This window comes from Hemitrygon akajei, chromosome 18 (genome assembly GCF_048418815.1).
Source record: "Hemitrygon akajei chromosome 18, sHemAka1.3, whole genome shotgun sequence".
Lineage (NCBI taxonomy): Eukaryota > Metazoa > Chordata > Chondrichthyes > Myliobatiformes > Dasyatidae > Hemitrygon > Hemitrygon akajei.
Window position 1 is genome coordinate 58,452,161 of NC_133141.1, and position 20,487 is coordinate 58,472,647.

The 20,487-nt window shown below is 42.3% G+C and overlaps 1 protein-coding gene across 2 annotated transcripts in view; it reads right to left on the reverse strand.

Moving 5' to 3' along the window:
* Positions 1-20,487, reverse strand: part of LOC140741476 (tumor necrosis factor receptor superfamily member 16-like) — a 130,528-nt gene that overhangs the window by 71,618 nt on the left and 38,423 nt on the right. The window contains exon 3 of one of the 2 annotated variants that reach the window (XM_073071716.1): positions 14,803-15,159. The exons of the other annotated variant lie outside the window; for it this stretch is intronic. Coding sequence (XP_072927817.1) covers positions 14,803-15,159 — 357 coding nt within the window. The remainder of the gene's footprint in view (positions 1-14,802; positions 15,160-20,487) is intronic. 2 annotated transcript variants of the gene reach the window in all.

Here is a 20,487-nt window from a genome sequence, read left to right on the forward strand (position 1 = left end):
TTTGACATTTCCAAGCTGGGAAAATGACTGACACTCAATTTAAATTCTTGATCTGATCAGCCCTCAAAATAGCCCAAGTGTGTCCAACCTCTCCTTATAGCTCATACTCTAATTCAGGCAACATCCTCTTTTGCACCCTCTCCAAAGCCTCCACATCCTTCCTATAGTGCAGCAACAAGAACTTTCAGTTTAATTAGGAAGTGTTTCCCAGATGGAAACACGATGTTTCATGAAGATGGAGAACCTAAAATCATGGCAGCTATCTGGATGGAGTACTTGTTCTCTCTCTTCCCCAATATAGTCAGGATATTTAAAATCACATCCCCTGCTTTCTTATGACTATTGCTTTAGTTGATTCACAAAGACCTAATGCTACAAGTTGAAAACTACATGCCTTTGCACTTGAAACTGTCAGTGCACAGCAGACTATTGAAAGGTATGTTCAACACAATATAGTAGCACAAGACCCAAGAAATCAAACTGTGGAGTGATCAAATTGGTTTGAAGAGTTCGTGGATGGTCAGGTGCCCATGAATAATTGGAGCAAGCAGTTAGATCAGGATTTCTTTGGCCAGGAATGGAGGTATCAATTGGCAAGGTTTCATATTGGAAGGAAGAGCTATATGGGTCATAACTCTTCTAAGTGACTGTTGAACCTGAGAGAAAACTAAAAACAAAACAAAACACAACTGTGATAGGTTCCCAAATCTAGAACGGCAGCTCTCCGTTGAGTAACTGAGGTGAGCCTAAACCAACCAGATCAACTATGTAGCCCTGATCACCCGTTCAATGAACATTGTGGAAGGGGCAGCCCACTGATTATGTCTGCCTGCTTCCATGAATAAGTGTGTCAGATGCACAGCAGATCCAGAGAGGAATTTTTAAAAAACCCTGGGTTTGACTCCCAGCAAGTCCGTAATTTTTCCTTGTGGATCACTATTTTGAAACTGAATACTGAACAGTTTGGTGAAACACAATCAAGCATCTACTCTGGATTTTCTATGAAACATTCAGATACCGATAGTTCTACAATTTTAAAAATGTTCAAACTACTTTCAGAAGGAACAAGTGTAGTATACGTGGAGGATTGTTGGGGAGCGCAAGGAAGCTCATTAACTTCACTGTCCTGTGTTTGAAATAGAAAGATCATTGAGCAAATTGCTATCAGAGGAATCAAAGGATCTGCATTCAATGTCATGCAGAGACAATGCGTTGTTTGCAGTCTGACTATTACTTTTCCAGCCAGCTATTTTACAAAAGCAACAAGAAACAAACTACTAGACAAGGAACTTATCAGTGAGTGGGCCAGTGAAGGAGTGGAGGTTTGAGCTTTTGACTTGAGAGGCTTCAGTGAGAAGAGGCAGAGGACGAGCTTACTCTCAGTTGGGCTTCACAAAGCCTCCTGAGACAGTGAAGTGCCTCTCATGTGAGATGTGGCTGTCTTGGGGGAACTGCCCTCTCTCGCAGAGTCACATCTGCCAGAAGTACATGCGACTGGGCAATCTGGAAGACCGTATAAGGAATCTGGAGCAGCAGCTGGATGACCTTTAACTCATAAGGGAGAATGAGGCAGTCATAGATGAGAGCTACAGGGAGGTAGTCATACCTAGGCTTCCGGAAGCAGGTCATTGGGTGACAGTCAGAGGGGAGAGAGCGAAGGAGAGTAGACAGGTAGTGCAGAGCACCCCTGTAGCCATTCCTCTGAATAATAAGTATACCGTCCTGGATACTGTTGGCAGGGATGACCAACCAGGTGTGAGCCACGGTGGCAGGGCCTCTGGCACTGAGTCTGACCCTGTGGTGCAGAAGGGTGGGACAGAGAAGAGGAGAGCTGTTGTCATTGGGGACCAGACAGGAGATTTTGTGGACATGAGAAGGAAACCCGCATGGTTTGTTGCCTCCCAGGTGCCAAGGTCCAGGATGTCTCTGACCGGGTGCACGACATCCTGGTACAAGAGGGAAAGCAACCAGAAGTCGTGATACATGTTGGTACCAATGACATAGGCAGGAAGAGGGATGAGGTCCTGAAGTGTGAGTTTCAGGAACTAGTCAGAAGGCTGAAGAACAGGACCTCGAGGGTGGCGTTCTCAGGATTGCTGCCAGTGCTACGTGATAGTGATGGTAAGAATTGGAGGAGATGGTAGTTGAATGCGTGGCTGAGGAGTTGGTGCGGGGGCAGGGCTTTAGATTTTTGGATCATTGGGATCTCTTCTGGGGAAGGTGGGACCTGTACAGATTGGATGGGTTGCACCTGAACTTGAGGGGAAACAATATCCTTGCAGGTAGGTTTGCTGGTATGGTTCGGGAGGGTTTAAACTAATTTGCAAGGGGGATGGGACCCGGAGCGATAGAGCAGTGGAAGAAGTGCATACAGTAAAGCCAGATCTAACATATAGAGAGGCTTTGAGGAAAGAGAAGCAGAATAAAGGGTATAAAGGTAGTAAGTAGAAGGGCTAAGGTGTGTGTACTTCAATGCAAGAAGCATCAGGAACAAAGGTGATGAACTGAGAGCTTGGATACATACATGGAATTATGATGTAGTGGCCATTACAGAGACTTGGCTGGCACCAGGGCAGGAATGGATTCTCAATATTCCTGGATTTCAGTGCTTTAAAAGGGATAGAGAGGGGGGAAAAGGAGAGGAGGGTGGCATTACGGATCAGGGATACTATTACAGCTACAGAAAGGGTGGGTAATGTAGCAGGATCCTCTTTTGAGTCAGTATGGGTGGAAGTCAGGAACAGGAAGGGAGCAGTTACTCTACTGGGGGTATTCTATAGGCCCCCTGGTAGCAGCAGAGATACCAAGGAGCAGATTGGGAAGCAGATTTTGGAAAGCTGCAAAAATAACAGGGTTGTTGTCATGGGTGACTTTAACTTCCCTAATATTGATTGGCACCTGATTAGTTCCAATGGTTTAGACGGGGCAGAGTTTGTTAAGTGTGTCCAGGACAGATACCTGTCATAGTATGTTGATAGGCCAACTAGGGGGAATACCATACTAGATCTAGTATTAGGTAACGAACCAGGTCAGGTCACAGATCTCTCAGTGGGTGAGCATCTGGGGGACGGTGACCACCGCTCCCTGGCCTTTAGCATTATCATGGAAAAGGATAGGATAGGACAGAGAGGACAGGAAAATTTTTAATTGGGGAAGGGCAAATTATGAGGCTATAAGGCTAGAACTTGCGGGTGTGAATTGGGATGATGTTTTTGCAAGGAAATGTACTATGGACATGTGGTCGATGTTTAAGGATCTCTTGCAGGATGTTAGGGATAAATTTGTCCCGGTGAGGAAGATAAAGAATGGTAGGGTGAAGGAACCATGGGTGACAAGTGAAAAATCTAGTCAGGTGGAAGAAGGCAGCATACATGAGGTTTAGGAAGCAAGGATCAGGTAGGTCTATAGAGGAATATAGGGTAGCAAGAAAGGAGCTTAAGAAGGGGCTGAGAAGAGCAAGAAGGGGGCATGAGAAGGCCTTGGCGAGTAGGGTAAAGGAAAACCCCAAGGCATTCTTCAATTATGTGAAGAACAAAAGGATGACAGGAGTGAAGGTAGGACTGATTAGAGATAAAGGTGGGAAGATGTGCCTGGAGGCTGTGGAAGTGAGCAAGGTCCTCAATGAATACTTCTCTTCGGTATTCACCACAGAGGGAACTTGATGATGATGAGGACAATATGAGTGAGGTTGATGTTCTGGAGAATGTTGATATTAAGGGAGAGGAGGTGTTGGAGTCGTTAGATTACATTAGGATGGATAAGTTCCCGGAGCCTGACAGAATATTCCCCAGGCTACTCCACGAGGTGAGGGAAGAGATTGTTGAGCCTCTGGCTAGGATCTTTATGTCCTCGCTGTCCACAGGAATGGTACTAGAGGATTGGAGAGAGGTGACTGTTGTCCGCTTCCTCAAAAAAAAAAGGTAGTAGGGATAGTCCGGGTAATTATAGACCAGTGAGCCTCACGTCTGTGGTGGGAAAGCTGTTGGAAAAGATTCTTCGAGATAGGATCTATGCGCATTTAGAGAATCATGGTCTGATCAGGGACAGTCAGCATGGCTTTGTGAAGGGCAGGTCGTGCCTAACAAGCCTGATAGAGTTCTTTGAGGAGGTGACCAGGTATGTAGATGAGGGTAGTGCAGTGGATGTGATCTACATGGATTTGACAAGGTTCCACACGGTAGGCTTATTCAGAAAGTCAGAAGACATGGGATCCAGGGAAGTTTGGCCAGGTGGATTCAGAATTGGCTTGCCTGCAGAAAGCAGAGGGTCATGGTGGAGGGAGTACATTTGGTATTGGAGGGTTGTGACTAGCGGTGTCCCACAAGGATCGGTTCTGGGACCTCTACTTTTTGTGATTTTTATTAATGACCTGGATGTGGGGTTAGAAGGGTGGGTTGGCAAGTTTGCAGATGACACAAAGGTTGGTGGCGTTGTGGATAGTGTAGAGGATTGCTGAAGATTGTAGAGAGACATTGATAGGGTGCAGAAGTGGGCTGAGAAATGGCAGATGGAGTTCAACCCAGAGAAGTGTGATGTGGTACACTTTGGAAGGACAAACTCCAAGGCAGAGTACAAAGCAAATGGCAGGATACTTGGTAGTGTGGAGGAGCAGAGGGATCTGGGGGTACATGTCCACAGATCCTTGAAAGTTGCCTCACAGGTAGACAGGGTAGTTAAGAAAGCTTACGGGGTGCTAGCTTTCATAAGTCGAGGGATCGAGTTTAAGAGTCGCAAGGTAATGATGCAGCTCTATAAAACTCTGGTTAGGCCACACTTGGCGTACTGTGTCCAGTTCTGGTCACCTCACTACAGGAAGGATGTGGAAGCATTGGAAAGTGTACAGATGAGATTTACTTGGATGCTGCCTGGTTTAGAGAGTATGGATTATGATCAGAGATTAAGGGAGCTAGGGCTTTACTCTTTGGAGAGGAGGAGGGTGAGAGGAGACATGATAGAGGTGTACAAGTTATTAAGAGGAATAGACAGAGTGGACAGCCAGCACCTCTTCCCCAGGGCACCACTGCTCAGTACAAGAGGACATTGCTTTAAGGTAAGGGGTGGGAAGTTCAAGGGGGATATTAGAGGAAGGGTTTTTTGCTCAGAGTGGTTTGTGCGTGGAATGCACTGCCTGAGTCAGTGGTGGAGGCAGATACACTAGTGAAATTTAAGAGACTACTAGACAGGTATATGGAGGAATTTAAGGTGGGGGTTATATGGGAGGCAGAGTTTAAGAGTCAGCACAACATTGTGGGCCGAAGGACCTGTACTGTGCTGTAGTATTCTATGTTCTATATGAACTCAATAGGTCAGGGCATTTGTAGAGGCAAAGGAATAAATTAGTCCTGATGCAGGATCTCAACCCAAAACATCAACCATCCTTTTACCTCCACAGATAATAGAGTTCCTCCAGCAGTTAAAGTCCAGAAATAAAGTCAATAATAAAGTTAATTCAATTTGGTTTTGCTCTTTTACAGCTCCAACACATGATCAAATAGGAAAATGCTAATTAACTCTTCATATGACTCAAAAGAATTTGTTAATGAAGACTCTGTGGCAAGAGTATGTGAGACCCCTTTCCATAATACACTTTCCAGGCTGGGTTTCCTCAAATCCAATACCAACAAGAGGGTGAAAAGACCAAATGCCTTCTTTAGAAGTTGGTCTAAGAGTTCTGCAGGCAACCACAGCGTACCTTAACTCAGTACAAAGTTGTTTATGGTGTGCCAGAGATGAAAATTTTCTGGAAACAGTGCAAAAAAGGGAAAATAACAAATTACAAAAATGAAAATACAGATATATACCATCAGACCTTCGGACAACAGCTCCAAAACATCAGTCTGCAGTTATGCAGCTTACCACACCTTCTCCTGTGCTAATCGCGGTTCGCACCAATCAGGAAAGTGCATTACCGCCACCTACTGTAATGGGGTATGAAGGGAGCCATGATGGTCATATCCTACCTCCCAAACCTATTTTAATTAGAGCTCAGTAGGGCCCTACATAACTTAACCATCCCTGCTTCAGGTGCCAGAATATCCTGCAGCCAAGGTACCCAAGATCTACCCAATAATTCCCTGAACAGCTTCCTATGTTCCAACAAAAATCTGTGGCACAACATGATTACATGTTCCACACTCTCTGGTACTTTACAGAAGTCACACCACCCATCCTCACATTTGCCAACAAGTGCAAACCCATGTCTAAACCTCAATCTTGCCAACCACACATCTTCCCTCCTATTCCTTCCCGAAAGGCACCTTCCCTGAACTGATGGAACCAAATTATAGTACCACCTCCCTGTCCCACACCTATCGTACAATTTCTGCCATTTCCCAGCCAACCTGATACAAAATTTTGCTTCATACTTTCCTAAATTGACTATATCTACCTGGCTTAGTAAGTGCTTGTTTTGCTATAACATTTCATCACCCAATACGCCCACATGTGCAGGTACACAACAAAACTGCTACTATTCCTGCACTCTCCAGAACATGTACATTATAATACACTTCCATCAATTGATCAGGTTTCCCTGAACGCTTCGATTCCAAACTCTGCAGTACCGAGGCAGAAAATATATATGTCAATACATTAAACTAAATCGCATATAAAAGACTCCTTACCCTATATTGATACAAGTCAATTAGTTCATAACATTCAAAAATAATAATTTTATTATAAAAAATCTAACCCACTACCAAGACCGAAGCTGATTAGTAGAAAAAAAAGAAAGAAGATTGTTTGTCATCATCTGTGCTTTAACAGCAAATCAAAGGTTTTGAAAATAATTCAGAAAAGGTCCCCACAATGTTTGAAAGTCTTGATTAGATTCAAAGATTGAACATTGAATCTTCTATAAATTTAAACATGACATCACATCACGTAACCATTGGGCATGAATCTGAGCAAATAATGACTCTGTTTGGCTTAACTACTCCAACCCATTGCAAACTAATGATAATGGCCATAAATTCTGCTGTACAGATGGACAACCCATCTGTCAGCCTTTTCCCACCTCGACATTGAACCTGGGAATTAATAACACTAAGCCCAGCTCATTACTAACTGGGTCTTTAGAACCCTCTGTAAAGATGGGCACAAAGGATATATGCTGTTGTTGTAAGTGACCTGACATCCTCTCTCCACCCACAAGACCCCGACTATTCCCCAGTAACGACAAATCTATTCCCACATCTGGAAATTTCAAAGTGATACTCCTGGCCAGGCCACTATTGGGCTAATCCGCAAATCCCTAAGACCATACCCCTGCACATATTCCCTAATATCCACCCAAAACATTTACCAACTCTGCTAGTATATTCCCAACAATCCATTAAAACAGAATACATTAAATGGGACTCCACCCTCCCCCCCCACCCTACTATGGAAGTCCAGTATGCAAGGCTCATTTTTTTTCTCTCTGCAAGACAAGAGGCATCTTTCTTAGTTCAACTCCCAATGCATCTTATTGTGATCTGGAATGCTTCACTACAGACTCCAAGTGCACTTGCCTATAGGACATCCAATCTACATAAAAGTGAATGAGTTGCCTCCCCATAAATCATACAACCATAGAACAGACAAGAGCACATTGAAGCATGATAAATTGTCAATAGAACAACCTTAGAAGCTTCCCATTTATACCCATACCCAGCCACACAGTGCATAAAGTTAACAATCTGCATGCATTTATCCTCTTTTTGGATATTATGTGTAATATTATTATGTATATATTATGTATATATAACACATTATGTGTTCTCCAAGTCAGTCTTGCATCCAGCCATAACCCCAAGTATTTAAACACAGGAACCCTAGTTAGCAGACATCCATACAGAGAAAGACGAATATTATCCACTTTATGCTTTGTGTAAAAACCAACATATTTTGACTTAGGAACTGAAAATTTAAAATCCCAGTTCAGAGACCATTCTTCCATTGCTGATAATGCAGTGTGCACAGACCTTACCACGTAGGCAGTATTAAGGCCCTTTTTCCAGAGCCCCATCATTGGTATATAAAGCCAATCACAAGCCCAGACCCAACAAAATCAAAAAAATCATTAATCATCAAATTAAACAATGTTGTACTAACAACACTACAATTATCCACTGCAAACTCTGATGACACTTCTTCACCCATCTTCACTCTAAACAACCAGCCAAACAAAAAATCCAAAATCAAGCTTACTGAGTGTAATCAAAAGCCCCTCCCTCCATAGCTTATCGTAAGCTTTTTCAATGTCTGGAAACACCGCAATTACTGATTCTTTTACTGTAAATGCTTTCCAAATATCATTTCCCAGTAGTACAAGGGCATCATATGTATCTCCATTTACAAAACCCATAATATCCACTCTCTTCTCCAAAACAAACATCAGCCTGATCACTACCATGTTCTCCATTACTTTAAATACATTGTCATCCCTTAATATACCCCTTCCCTAAATTGTCTAGTCTATGCATCTTTGCAAGCATGTTTCCCAGACATTCTGCCTTTTCTTTGCCTATAGTAGCCAAATTTTCATTCTCCACTAACACTGGAATCTGGTGATAACTTCTGACACCATTCATTTACTTCAGCATTCTCCACACCACTATCAGACCAGTTTCCCTCCCTAGTGATGAGCAAAAACCCCTCCAAGCTTCCCTTTTAACATTCCTAACAACCTTACTTGCTATTAATCTTTTCTTCTGAAAGTTCAGGAAGGCTTCTTGCATTAATCTACATTTCAAAACACAAAAAGCCCATCAGAGTCTCTGATAGACTCCGTACATTCCTCACCAGCTCTCCTAGACACCAAAGGAGCAGCTTGATAGGCTACTCCACACAAGCCAGAAAATATACTCTGATAGTCTTCACCTATAGTACACCCAGGTCCTAATGCCCTTCAGTAGGCGTCCCTCCTCAGCCAAACCAAATTCCCTCACCCCAACTCATTTTCCTTTTATTTCTTGCCAAAACCAATTCCATACCATCACTAAACCCCCCTTCTGAATTTCCCACCATAGGCTTCCTTCAATCAAATTACAGGTGGCAAAACCACTAGCCCCCATAACACTCATCAACAACTCAACATGCCCTCTCCCCCACTTACACCAAAATGACCTTTTAAGTAAGGATTGCCTTACTCCAGGAGAAAAGGGATATTCCATTCATTGAAATGTAAGGGAGTTGTTACCTTGAGCCTGAACACAAAACCAAAACACAGGAATTCATATCCTTCTTCACAATTACAAATATCTGTAAATACATTCATCACAATAAGATCACAATGACATTGCACAACCAAAATCAATCAACAACTAACCATTTTCCAGGAGCCTGCACTCTCCCCATACCACAAAATGAACTCTTCCACTTAGCCCACACTGAGCATGTGTCACCACAAACAGGCACCTTTTTAAGACAGCCCAACCATCAGTTAGGTCCTGTCCCTGAAACTGGAAGCAATAACAAACAGGGCAAGGCAAAGGATGCTACTGTCTTGGAATGTGCAAGTGTCAATATTATGCATCAGTTTGGTATGCGCACCTGATAAGTATACAATCAGCACTACCAGGCAGGGATAATGAGAATTATGGACTACTGGGGGTGGGGAGAAGAAATTACTTGTGGCAGACCTGCTCTGTCACAGTTAGCATTTAACCTTAATGTAATGCTACACATTCAGTATTAATGTTGAAGAGGTTTACTCAACATTCATGTATACCACATTATCTGTGAAATACCAATTGCTAACTACGAAGTATGTGTTGCACATACTCGTACTGAAACCAAGACCCAGTTAAGTGGCAACTAATCTTGGTTGCTTATGGTCACTTCATATTTTACCTTTCATGCCCCACTAAGGGTAAATAATCATATTCTTGCAAGGGACAGAATTTGAAAATTTGAGGTTGTCTTACATGTATACTGGCTGTCCATTAACTTTAACACTAAAACTCTAGAATGTGTCCATTCCAACTGCTACCAAACCACATCCCTTGTGCTGGGAACTAAAGTGTGATGACTTTCTATTGTTGTTGAGTACTTAATAATTTTTCCCTGAGCATTTACTGGGAGGGAGAAGCAATTTAAAATTATAAGGATCTCCTACCCACCAGAGGATACACACTTCAGACTCAATGACATTGATCTGGTTAGACCAGTCTGTTTTATAGAACCAGGCCTCACCCATTCCACAGAAGTTTACTTTCACGGGAATAGCTGACAGCATTTATGGGAGATGCACACAAAAAATTACGTTGAGCAATTGATGTCACTATATGTCCATCACATAGTTTAATAACACTGCATTTAACTGATAACCTACTTGCATGTCTTAATCATGGAGGAGCCAGAGAAAATGCAGCAATCTAGACAGTGCATTGAACTATGCAGCACAAATTAGCTTCCAAAATCTCAGCAGTAGTATTTTGCGTGCCACGGTTCCTGAGGAGACATTGGATTGGATTGGATTGCATAGATTGGGGTTTAAAAGAAGTGAATGGGATCAGCACATTTTGCATCCCTCAGTTTCGGAGGAAACATTGCATTGCGTAGAGGGAGAAAAAATTTAAAAGAAGTGAGCAGGGTCAGACGCTACATTTTTGCGCACCACAGTTCCCAAGAAGCCATTGAATTGCATAGAGGGAGTGAGAGTTTAAAAGAAGCGAGCGGGGGCAGTCAACATAATTTGCATGCCACAGTTTCCAAGAAGACATTGCATTGCGTACAGGGAGAGTGAGTTTAAAAGAAGCGAGTGGGGGCAGTCGACATATTTTGTGCGCCACAGTTCCTGAGGAGACATTGGACTGCGTAGAGGGAGAGAAAGTTTAAAAGAATTGAGCAGGGGCAGTCAGAGCATTTTACATGCCGCAGTTCCCAAGGAGACATTGGATTGCGCATAGTTAGGCACTTGGCAAGGTCTAATAAAAAGAAGTTAGGTCTTAATTTAGTTGTGTGAGTGGGCCTGTGTCAGAGTGGGGAGTTCAGGCTTTGGTGAGGAGAGGCATAGGTGCAAGGTAGATTTTTTTGTTATTTAATCTTTCTTATTGCACATTTAGAGCACAGGGGATGCCAGGCAAAATAGCGGAATGCTCTTCTGGATGAACTCAGGATCATTCGGGAGGCTGAGAGGTTGATAGACAGTATATACAGGGAGGCAGTTACACACAAGGTGCAGGACACAGGTAACTGGGTGACTGCCTTGAGGGGGATAGGCAGCCAATGCAGAGTACCTCTGTGGCTGTTCCCCTCAACAATAGGTATACTGCTTTGGATACTGTTGGGGGGATGACCCAGCAGAAGAAAGTCACAGTGGTCAGGTCTTTGGCACTGAGACTGGCTCTGTGACTCAGAAGGGAAGAGGAGAAAAGAGGTGAGCTGTGGTGATAGGGGATTTTTTGGTTATGAGAACAGACAAAAGATTCTGTGGACGAGAACGAGATTCTCAGATAGTATGTGGCCGCCCAGGTGCCAGGGTCAGGGACTCTTAGATCAAGTCCCATGGCATTCTTAAGTGGGAGGGTGAGCAGCAGAAATCATGATTCACGTCAATACCAATGACATGGGTAGGAAGGGCGATAAGGTCCTACAAAGTGAGTTCAGGTAGTTAGGTGCTAAGTTAAAGGGCAGGCCCCCCAGGGTTATGATCTCAGGATTGCTAACTGTGCCACGTGCTAGTAAGGCCAGAATAGGGAGATCATACAGTTTAACTCATGGCTAAGGAGATTGTGAAGGATGGATAGCTTCAAATTTTTGGATCATTGGACTCTCAAGCAGGAAGATTTGCACTGTATGGGGGTTTAAACTAGGGTTGCAGGGGATGGGAACCAGAGTGCCAGAACAGTTAGTGGAGAGGTTGTGGATACAGATGTTGGTAAGACCTCATTCAAAGTCTGGAATCAAAAGGCTGAGCATGGTGGGACTGATGTTCTGAGCTGCATTTATTTCAATGCAAGGAGCATTCTTGGAAAGACGGATGAGCTTAGGGCTTGGATCAGCACATGGAATTAGACATTATAGCCATTAGTGAGACTTGGTTAGATGTGACTGACAGCTCAATTTTCTGGGATTCTGTTGTTTTAGATGTTACAGAGTGGGAGGGATGGCATGGCATTACTAGTCAGGGAAAGTGTCATGACAGTGCTCAGACAGGACAGACTGGAGAGCTCGTCTAGTGAAGCTTTATGGGTGGAACTGAGGAATAAGAAAGGTATGACCATGTTCATTGGATTATATTATAGACCACCCAACAGTCAACGGGATTAGAAGAGCAAATCTGTAGAGCGATCGCAGACTGTTGCAGGAAACATAAAGTTGTGAAAGTAGGAGATTTTAACTTTCCACACATTGACCGGGACTCCCATACTGTAAAAGGATAGATGGAAAAGAGTTTGTCCAAGTGTTCAGGAAAGTTTCTTTAATCAGTACATAGAAATCTCAATGAGAAAGTACAAGACTTGATCTCCTAATAGGGACTGAGACAGGGCAGGAGACAGAAGTTTGTGCAGGGGAACACTTTATATCTAGAAATCATAGTGTCTTTTGTTTCAAGGTAATTATGGAGAAGTATCAGTCTGGTTCTCAGGTTGAGATTCAAAATTAGAGAAATGCCAATTTTGATGATATCAGAAAGGATCTGGCAAGTGTGGAGCGGCAGGCTGTTTTCTGGCAAAGGTGTACTTGGTAAGTAAGAGACCCTCAAACATGAAATTTTGAGAGTACAGAATTTGCATGTTCCTGTCGGAATAAAAGGCAAGGATAACAGGTTTAGGGAATTTGTTTTTGAAAGATATTTCAGATATATTATATAAAGATATATTAGGAATCCTAAGATATTTTCAATATTCAATTTGTTAATGGAACAAAGGAAATACTTGAAGAGTATGAGAAATGCAAGAAAACACTTAAGAAAGAAATCAGGAGGGCTAAAAGAAGGCATGAGGTTGCTCTAGCAGACACGGTGAACGTGAATCCTAAGGAATTCTATTGATATTTTAAGATCAAAAGGATAGCAAGGGAGAAACTTGGTCCTCTGGAAGATCAGAATGTAATCTATGTGTAGAACTCTAAGAGATGGGGGAGTTCTTAAATGGATTTTTTTGCATCCACATTTATTCAGAGAAGTGAAGCAAAACAGCAGTGAATGTATGGACCCGATACAGATCACAAAGGAGGAGGTATTTACTGTCTTGAGACAAATTAGGGTGGATAAGTTAATAGGGCCCGACAATGTGTTCCCTTAGACCCTGTGTGAAGCTAATGCAGAAATTGCAGGGGCCCTGGCTGAGATATTTTAAACATCCTTAGTGACAGGTGAGGTAATGAAGGAATGGAATGTTATTCCATTGTTTAAGAAAGGCTCTAAGAATAAGCCTGGAAATTATACGTCAGTGAGCCTGACACCAGTAGTGGGAAAGTTATTGGAAAGTTATATGAGTATTTGGATATACAGGGATTGATTAGGGATAGTCAACATTGCTTTGTGCTAAGTCATGTCTCATCAATCTTATAGAGTTTTTCTAGAAAGTTACCAGGAAAGTTGATGAAGGCAAGGCAGTGGGTATTGTCCACAAGGTTTTTAGCAAGACATTTGATAAGGTCTCACATGGGAGGTTGGCCAAGAACATTCAGTCACTTGGCGTTCAAGATGAGGTTATAAATTGGATTAGACACTGGCTTCGTGGGAGAAGCCAAAGAGTGGTAGTAGATGATTGCCTCTCTGAACCTGGAGACCCATGCTAGTGGAGTGCCGAAGGGATCAGTGCTGAGTCCTTTGTTGTCTATCATCTATATCAACAATTTGGATCATAATGTGGTAAACTGGATCAGTAAATTTGTGGACGACACCAAGATTGGGGATGTAGTGGATAGCAAGGAAGACTATCAGAGCTTGCAGTGAGATCTGGACCAGCTGGAAAAATGGGCCGAAAAATGGTAGATGTAATTTAATGCAGACAATTGTGAGGTGTTACATTTTGGGAGGACCAAGCAGGTTAGTTCTTACACAGTGAGTGTTAAGGCACTGAGGAGTGTGGTAGAACAAAGGGATCTGGGAATACAGGTATATTCCAATGAGGGAACACATTGCCAGCACAAGTGGTACGATTTTGATTTCAACACTTAAGTGAAGTTTGAATAGGTAATGGATGCGAGGGGTATGGAGGACTATGGTCTGGGTGCAGGTCGATGGGAGTAAGCAGTTTAATGGTTCAGCAGAGACTAGATTCGCCAAACAGTCTGTTTTTGTGCTGTAGTGTTCTATGACTATGACTGAGGAGAAAATACAGATAACATATTGATGAAATTTAATAAAGAGGCAGTAACAGAAAGGCATACTACGCTTAAACAGACTTAAAGTGTGGGCAAATAACATTTGGGAGCAGGGTGGAGGGGTGAGGGGACAGTTATGGGAACAATTTTATTTTACAGAATGGTTATGTGAAAACTAGTGCCTGCATGAATGGTGGAAAGTAATCAGGGCTTTTTATAGAGAATTGAAAGGGGACAAGATAAGATGATGTGTTAGAGTATAGGGAAAAAGCAGGGGATTGGCCTGACTGGATTGCTTACAAAGAGCCAGTATGGACTTTATATGCTGAATGGCTTCTTTCTGTACTGTCCAAATCCAAAATCCTCTGAACAGTATTGTACAATGCAAATGAACTTCTATAATAGCGTGCTGCAGTGCAAAAGGACTTCAAAGTCCCACAGGCCAATAGAAGCATAATGAAACTCTCCAGCTTGCAAAATATATCCCACCAATTTGACACTTTCAATGAGCTGCATATAAAGGAAAAATCCTGAAGGACTTACATATGCAAACGTTGTCTTGTGTAGGTGTGCACTCTGAGATCATTTCTTCATAATCTTCACAAGGACTGCATGGGAGACAAGGATCAACACTGCTCGCCTGGTCAGAATAAGTGCCTTCAGGGCATTCCTCACAGATTGTATTCCTTCCCTCAGAACACTGTTCCAGGACTCCATATCCCTTGTCACATATATTGCATGGAAGGCACTCTCCATTACTGTCCTCATAATACCCATTCATGCAAGCACAGGAAGTGTCAAAGTTCTCCATGCAAGGGATAAGAATGGTTTTTGTACCCGTACACACGGTGCATTGTTTGCAGGGCTCAATATGGCTTGAGACATCTGAATAAGAGAGACCTAGGATAAAAAAAAAAGCATCAGTAAGTTAAGTGTAAAGTTTCTTTTTTCTTTCATTTGCATTTGGGATGAAGGCACAACTATCAAGATTGGCAGTTATCATCCTTTGCATAAAGTGCATGGGCTGACTACACTGCCAAGGCAAATAAAAACCATGGCTGACTGCAAAGGTTCATACACTGCATAGGGATTGAGATGCTACCTTCAGTTTGGGGGATAGGAAGACTCTAAAGTCAGCAAGAGTTGTGCTCTCCCACGCTCAGAAGGCAAGGTGTGAGTACACACAGAAAATTTACAGACATCTTTGTGACATAAGGGACATGCGGTGCATGTAGCAAAGTATAGAAACCATAACTGATTACAAGTTCACCCTGCGTGTCAATGACAGCGACCCTCCCTTTTCAATAGGCTGAGTGTTTTCTATGCACAATTTGATGCATTGAACGATGTGACATCGAGGAAAGCCCCCTTTCCCCTGAGGAACTGACACCCTGTCTGGTCGCAGATGAGGAGGATCCTAGTCAGGGTAAACCCTTACAAAGCTGGATGGCCAGATAACATACCTGGTCAGATGCTGAGGGACTGTGCAGCCCACCTAACAAAGGTCTTAAAGTAAATCTTTAATATCTCTTTGAAACAGTCCGTTGTACGAGCAGGCTTCAAGGCAGTCATTTTTTCAATGCCCAAGAGAGCAACAATAACTGGCCTAACCAATTACCACCCAGTGGCACTGACTTCAACAATCATGAAGTGCTTTGAGTGGCTAATAATGGGTTGTATAAAATCACACTTTCCAGTTACATTGGATCTTTCCAGTTCACCTAGCACTCAATCCAGTCCAGTAATGATGCTGTAGCCTCGGCCCTCCACTCCATCCTGTCCCACCTGGAAAATGATGCCTCATATGGCAAAACGTTGTTCATCAATTTCAGTATGGCTTTTAACAAAATTATCCCTCAAAGGCTGGTGGGTAATCTATCCTTGACGGGGCTCAACGCCCCTCACTGTAACTGGATTTTGGACTTGATGGAAACACCCCTGTCAGTTTGATTTGGCAGCAACATCTTAAGCTCCATCACGCTGAGCACTGGTGCCCCCCAGCATTCTCAGTCTGCTGCTGTTCGTATTGCTAACTCATAACTGCATTGCCAGATCCTGCTCAAACCGCATCATCAAGTTCATTGATGATACGACTGTGCCTGGCCTCATCAGCAACAATAATGAGTCGGCATACAGAGAGGAGGTAGAGAGGCTTGTCAATGGTGTGAGAGTAGCAACTTGAGTCTCAATGCAGACAAGACAAAAGAGACGATTGTGGACTTCAGGAAGCACAGGTGAACTGCACATCAATGGTTTTACTGCGGAGAGAGCAAAAAGCTCAAAGTTCCTTGGTGTACACATACCAAACGATGTAACTTGGACCCACAACGCTTTCTCACTAGTCAAGAAGGCACAGCAGCATCTACACTTTCTGAGGAGATTGTCGACCTGCAAGGCTCCCCACCCCCCATTCTAACAACTTTCTATAGGAACAACCATCGGGGATGTCCTGTCTGGCTGCAACATTGTGTGTTATGGAAGCTGTAATGCATTGGACCACAAGACCCCATAGAGGGTAACAAAAACCTTCAAGAACAGAACCTGGGTTCTCCCTTACTCCTTTTCATGACATTTACCAGTTGCATTGTATATGAAGCGCCCAAAGCATTGTTGCAGATCCCTACCATCCATGCCACAATCTCACTGACCCACTACCATCAGGAAAGAAGTACAGGGGCATCAGGACTAGGACTGCCAGACTGGGTAACAGCTTCTTCCCTCAGGCTGTGAGACTAATGAAAACCCTGCCACCACCGAGGTCTCGTCACTAGGTCAGCGAGCTGTTTACTGTTTACCTGCACTGCACTTTACTACAGGCATTTTGAATTATATTTTATTAATTTATTTATGGAATACAGTGGCATGCAAAAGTTTGGGCACCCTGGTCAAAATTTCTGTTAATGCAAATAGTTAAGTGAGTAGAAGATGAACTGATCTCCAAAAGTCATAAAGTTAAAGATGAAACATTCTTTTCAACATTTTAGGCAAGATTAGTGTATTATTTTTGTTTTCTACAATTTTAGAGTGAAAAAAAGGAAAGGAGCACTATGCAAAAGTTTGGGCACCCCAAGAGCTTTGAGCTCTTAGATAACTTTCACCAAGGTCTCAGACCTTAATTAGCTTGTTCACAGTCATCGTTAGGAAAGGCCAGGTAATGCAAATTTCAAAGCTTTATAAATACCCTGACTCTTCAAACCTTGTCCCAACAATCAGCAGCCATGGGCACCTCTAAGCAGCTGCCTAGCACTCTGAAAATAAATAATGCCCACAAAGCAGGAGAAGGCTATAAGAAGATAGCAAAGTGCTTTCAGGTAGCCGTTTTCTCAGTTCATAATGTAATTAAGAAATGGCAGTTAACAGGAATGGTGGAGGTCAAGTTGAGGTCTGGAAGACCAAGTGAACTTTGCAAGAGAACTGCTCGTAGGACTGCAAGAAAGGCAAATCAAAACCCCCATTTGACTGTAAAAGACCTTCAGGAAGATTTAGCAGACTCTGGAGTGGTGGTGCACTGTTCCACTGTGCAGCGACACCTGCACAATGGAAGAGTCATCAGAAGAAAGTCTTTCCTCCATTCTCACCACAAAATTCAGTGTCAGAAGTTTGCAAAGGAACATCTAAACAAGCCTGATGCATTTTGGAAACAAGTCTTGTGGACTGATGAAGTTAAAATAGAACTTTTTGGCCACAATAAGCAAAGGTATCACGTACAACAAGCTGGAGGAACTCAGCAGGTCAGGCAGCATCCATGGAAACAAGCAGTCAACGTTTCGGGCTGAGACTGAAGAGGGAGGGGACAGGGGCCCTATAAAGAAGGTGAGAAGGAGAAGGCTGGTGGGTATCAGGTTAAAAACTAATCAGTGGAAATATCAAGGGGTGGCGGAGGGGAAGCAGGGAGGGAATAGGCAGGAAAGGTGAAGAAGGAATGTAATGTGAAAGCACTGTGTACATGTTGCTTTGCCCACAGCATCTGCAGTGTACTTTGTGTTTATTATGAGCAAAGGTATGTTTGGAGAAAAAAGGGTGCAGAATTTCATGAAAAGAACACCTCTCCAACTGTTAAGCACGGGGGTAGATTAATCATGCTTTGGGCTTATGTTGCAGCCAGTGGTACGGAGAACATTTCACTGGTAGAAGGAAGAATGAATTCAATTAAATACCAGCAAATTCTGGAAGTAAACATCACACCATCTGTAAAACACTTAAGATGAAAAGAGGATGGCTTCTACAACAGGATAATGATCCTAAACACACCTCAAAATCCACAATGGACTTCCTCAAGAGGCACCAGCTGAAGATTATGCCATGGCCCTCACAATCCCCTGAGCTAAACATCATCGAAAATCTGTGGATAGACCACAAAAGAGCAGTGCATGCAAGACAGCCCAAGAATCTCACAGAACTAGAAGCCTTTTGCAAGGAAGAATGGGCAAAAATCCCCCAAACAAGAATTGAAAGACTCTTAGCTGGCTACAGAAAGTGCTTACAAGCTGTAATACTTGCCAAAGGGGGTGTTACTAAGTACTGCCCATGCAGGGTGCCCAAACTTTTGCTTCGGGCCCCTTTCCTTTTTTTGTTATTTTGGAACTGTAAAAGATGGAAATAAAAAAGTAATCTTGCTTAAAATATTAAAGAAATGTGTCATCTTTAACTCTATGCCTTTTGGAAATCAGGTCATCTTTTACTCGCTTAGCTATTCACAGTAACAGAAATTTTGACCAGGGGTGCCCAAACTTTTGCATGTAACTGTATGTTGATTTATGTGCTGTGTGTGGCATATGTTTTGTGGGTGCATCATGGTCCGGAGCAACATTGTTTTATTCATTGTATATATGAACAACCAGATTACAACTTAAACTTGAACTAGATCCCACTGAAATTGAAATCACATTTAGGCCAAATCTTGTAAGGACATTAAGTTTGTTTTGTTGAAAGATTTTCAAATACCAGTTTCAATTTTCTGATTGGCACTCTCATTCCTATAAATAAAACATTATTTTCAAATTGCATAAGCAGCATGGTTGGACTGGAAATAAACTCCTTTCAGTTTACTTTGAACAGGTTTCTGGAATAATGTTTTCTAGGTTTAGTGAGATTTCTTCTCATTCTACTGAACTCTAAAGAATATGTGCCTCGCCCACTGCACTTCTCCTCAAACAGTAAATCTGTCAACCAAAGAATCAGTCTTAGTTCATGAAGACAGACACAAAGTAGTTGTTTTATATCTCTACCATTTCCTCATTCTCTCTTGGAACATTGCTTCTCCCGGAACAGCCACTCCCATAACATTTCCAGGTTGTGTTCATTCTCGAACTAATCAATGCTCGTTGACTAAAATGCCCCTGTACTTTAAGAATTTATCATTCTCCTATAATTTTACCAACAGCAGGATTGCAGTGTATTATGCTGGTAATAAAACCTCTTCCAACAGGTTTGCTTTATCTCCCTCTCCTTTCTTCCTGTAAAGAATAATGAGAAGAGCAAACAGTGTCCCTTTTTATGCTTGTATCAGGTTGCCTTTTCTTTTTTATGTATCTGCAGAAGTCTCTATCATCTGTTTTTATGTTTCTTTTCAGTTTACACTCATAATCTATCTTGCCTTTTAATGAACTGCATACACTAAAAATTTTGCTGGATTTACAAACACAAATATTTCCTCCTTCGTCAACTTCTAAAACACTCCCAGATTTCAGGCTTAGTGCTATTCCTGTCAAATTTATAAGCCTCTTCCATGAATTCAATACTGCCTTTAATTTTTTATATTAAACTCAGATTAACCAGTTTTCTTTTGGGTATTTGTAGCTTAAGAAGATATATTTTGATATATATGTAGGCTATATATGTACTATTTCTTTGCATGCTGCCTGATCTGCTGAGTGCTTCTAAGTTAGATTTCAGACTTCCAGCATCTGCAGTTCTTTCTTTATGGTCTCTTCCAGTGCTAAGCTATTTAATGATCTATATATTCCATAAGAGAACAGAGAATGATCTTATCCAAGAGCTACACACTACCTGGAAGAATAGTGTGGTTAGCACAAAGTGCACATTTGTATTATTCAATTACCAATAGAAAATTAACAAATTTTGATCTCAAAAATTGCACAAAAGGGAAAAAGGGATTAAATATTAATGACTGTGAGGTTGGATCTATTCAGAGTTATAAACATCTTCTGGAATTAAAGAACAATAATAAAAACATAAGCCTGTAATACAAAGCATTTCAAATCAAAT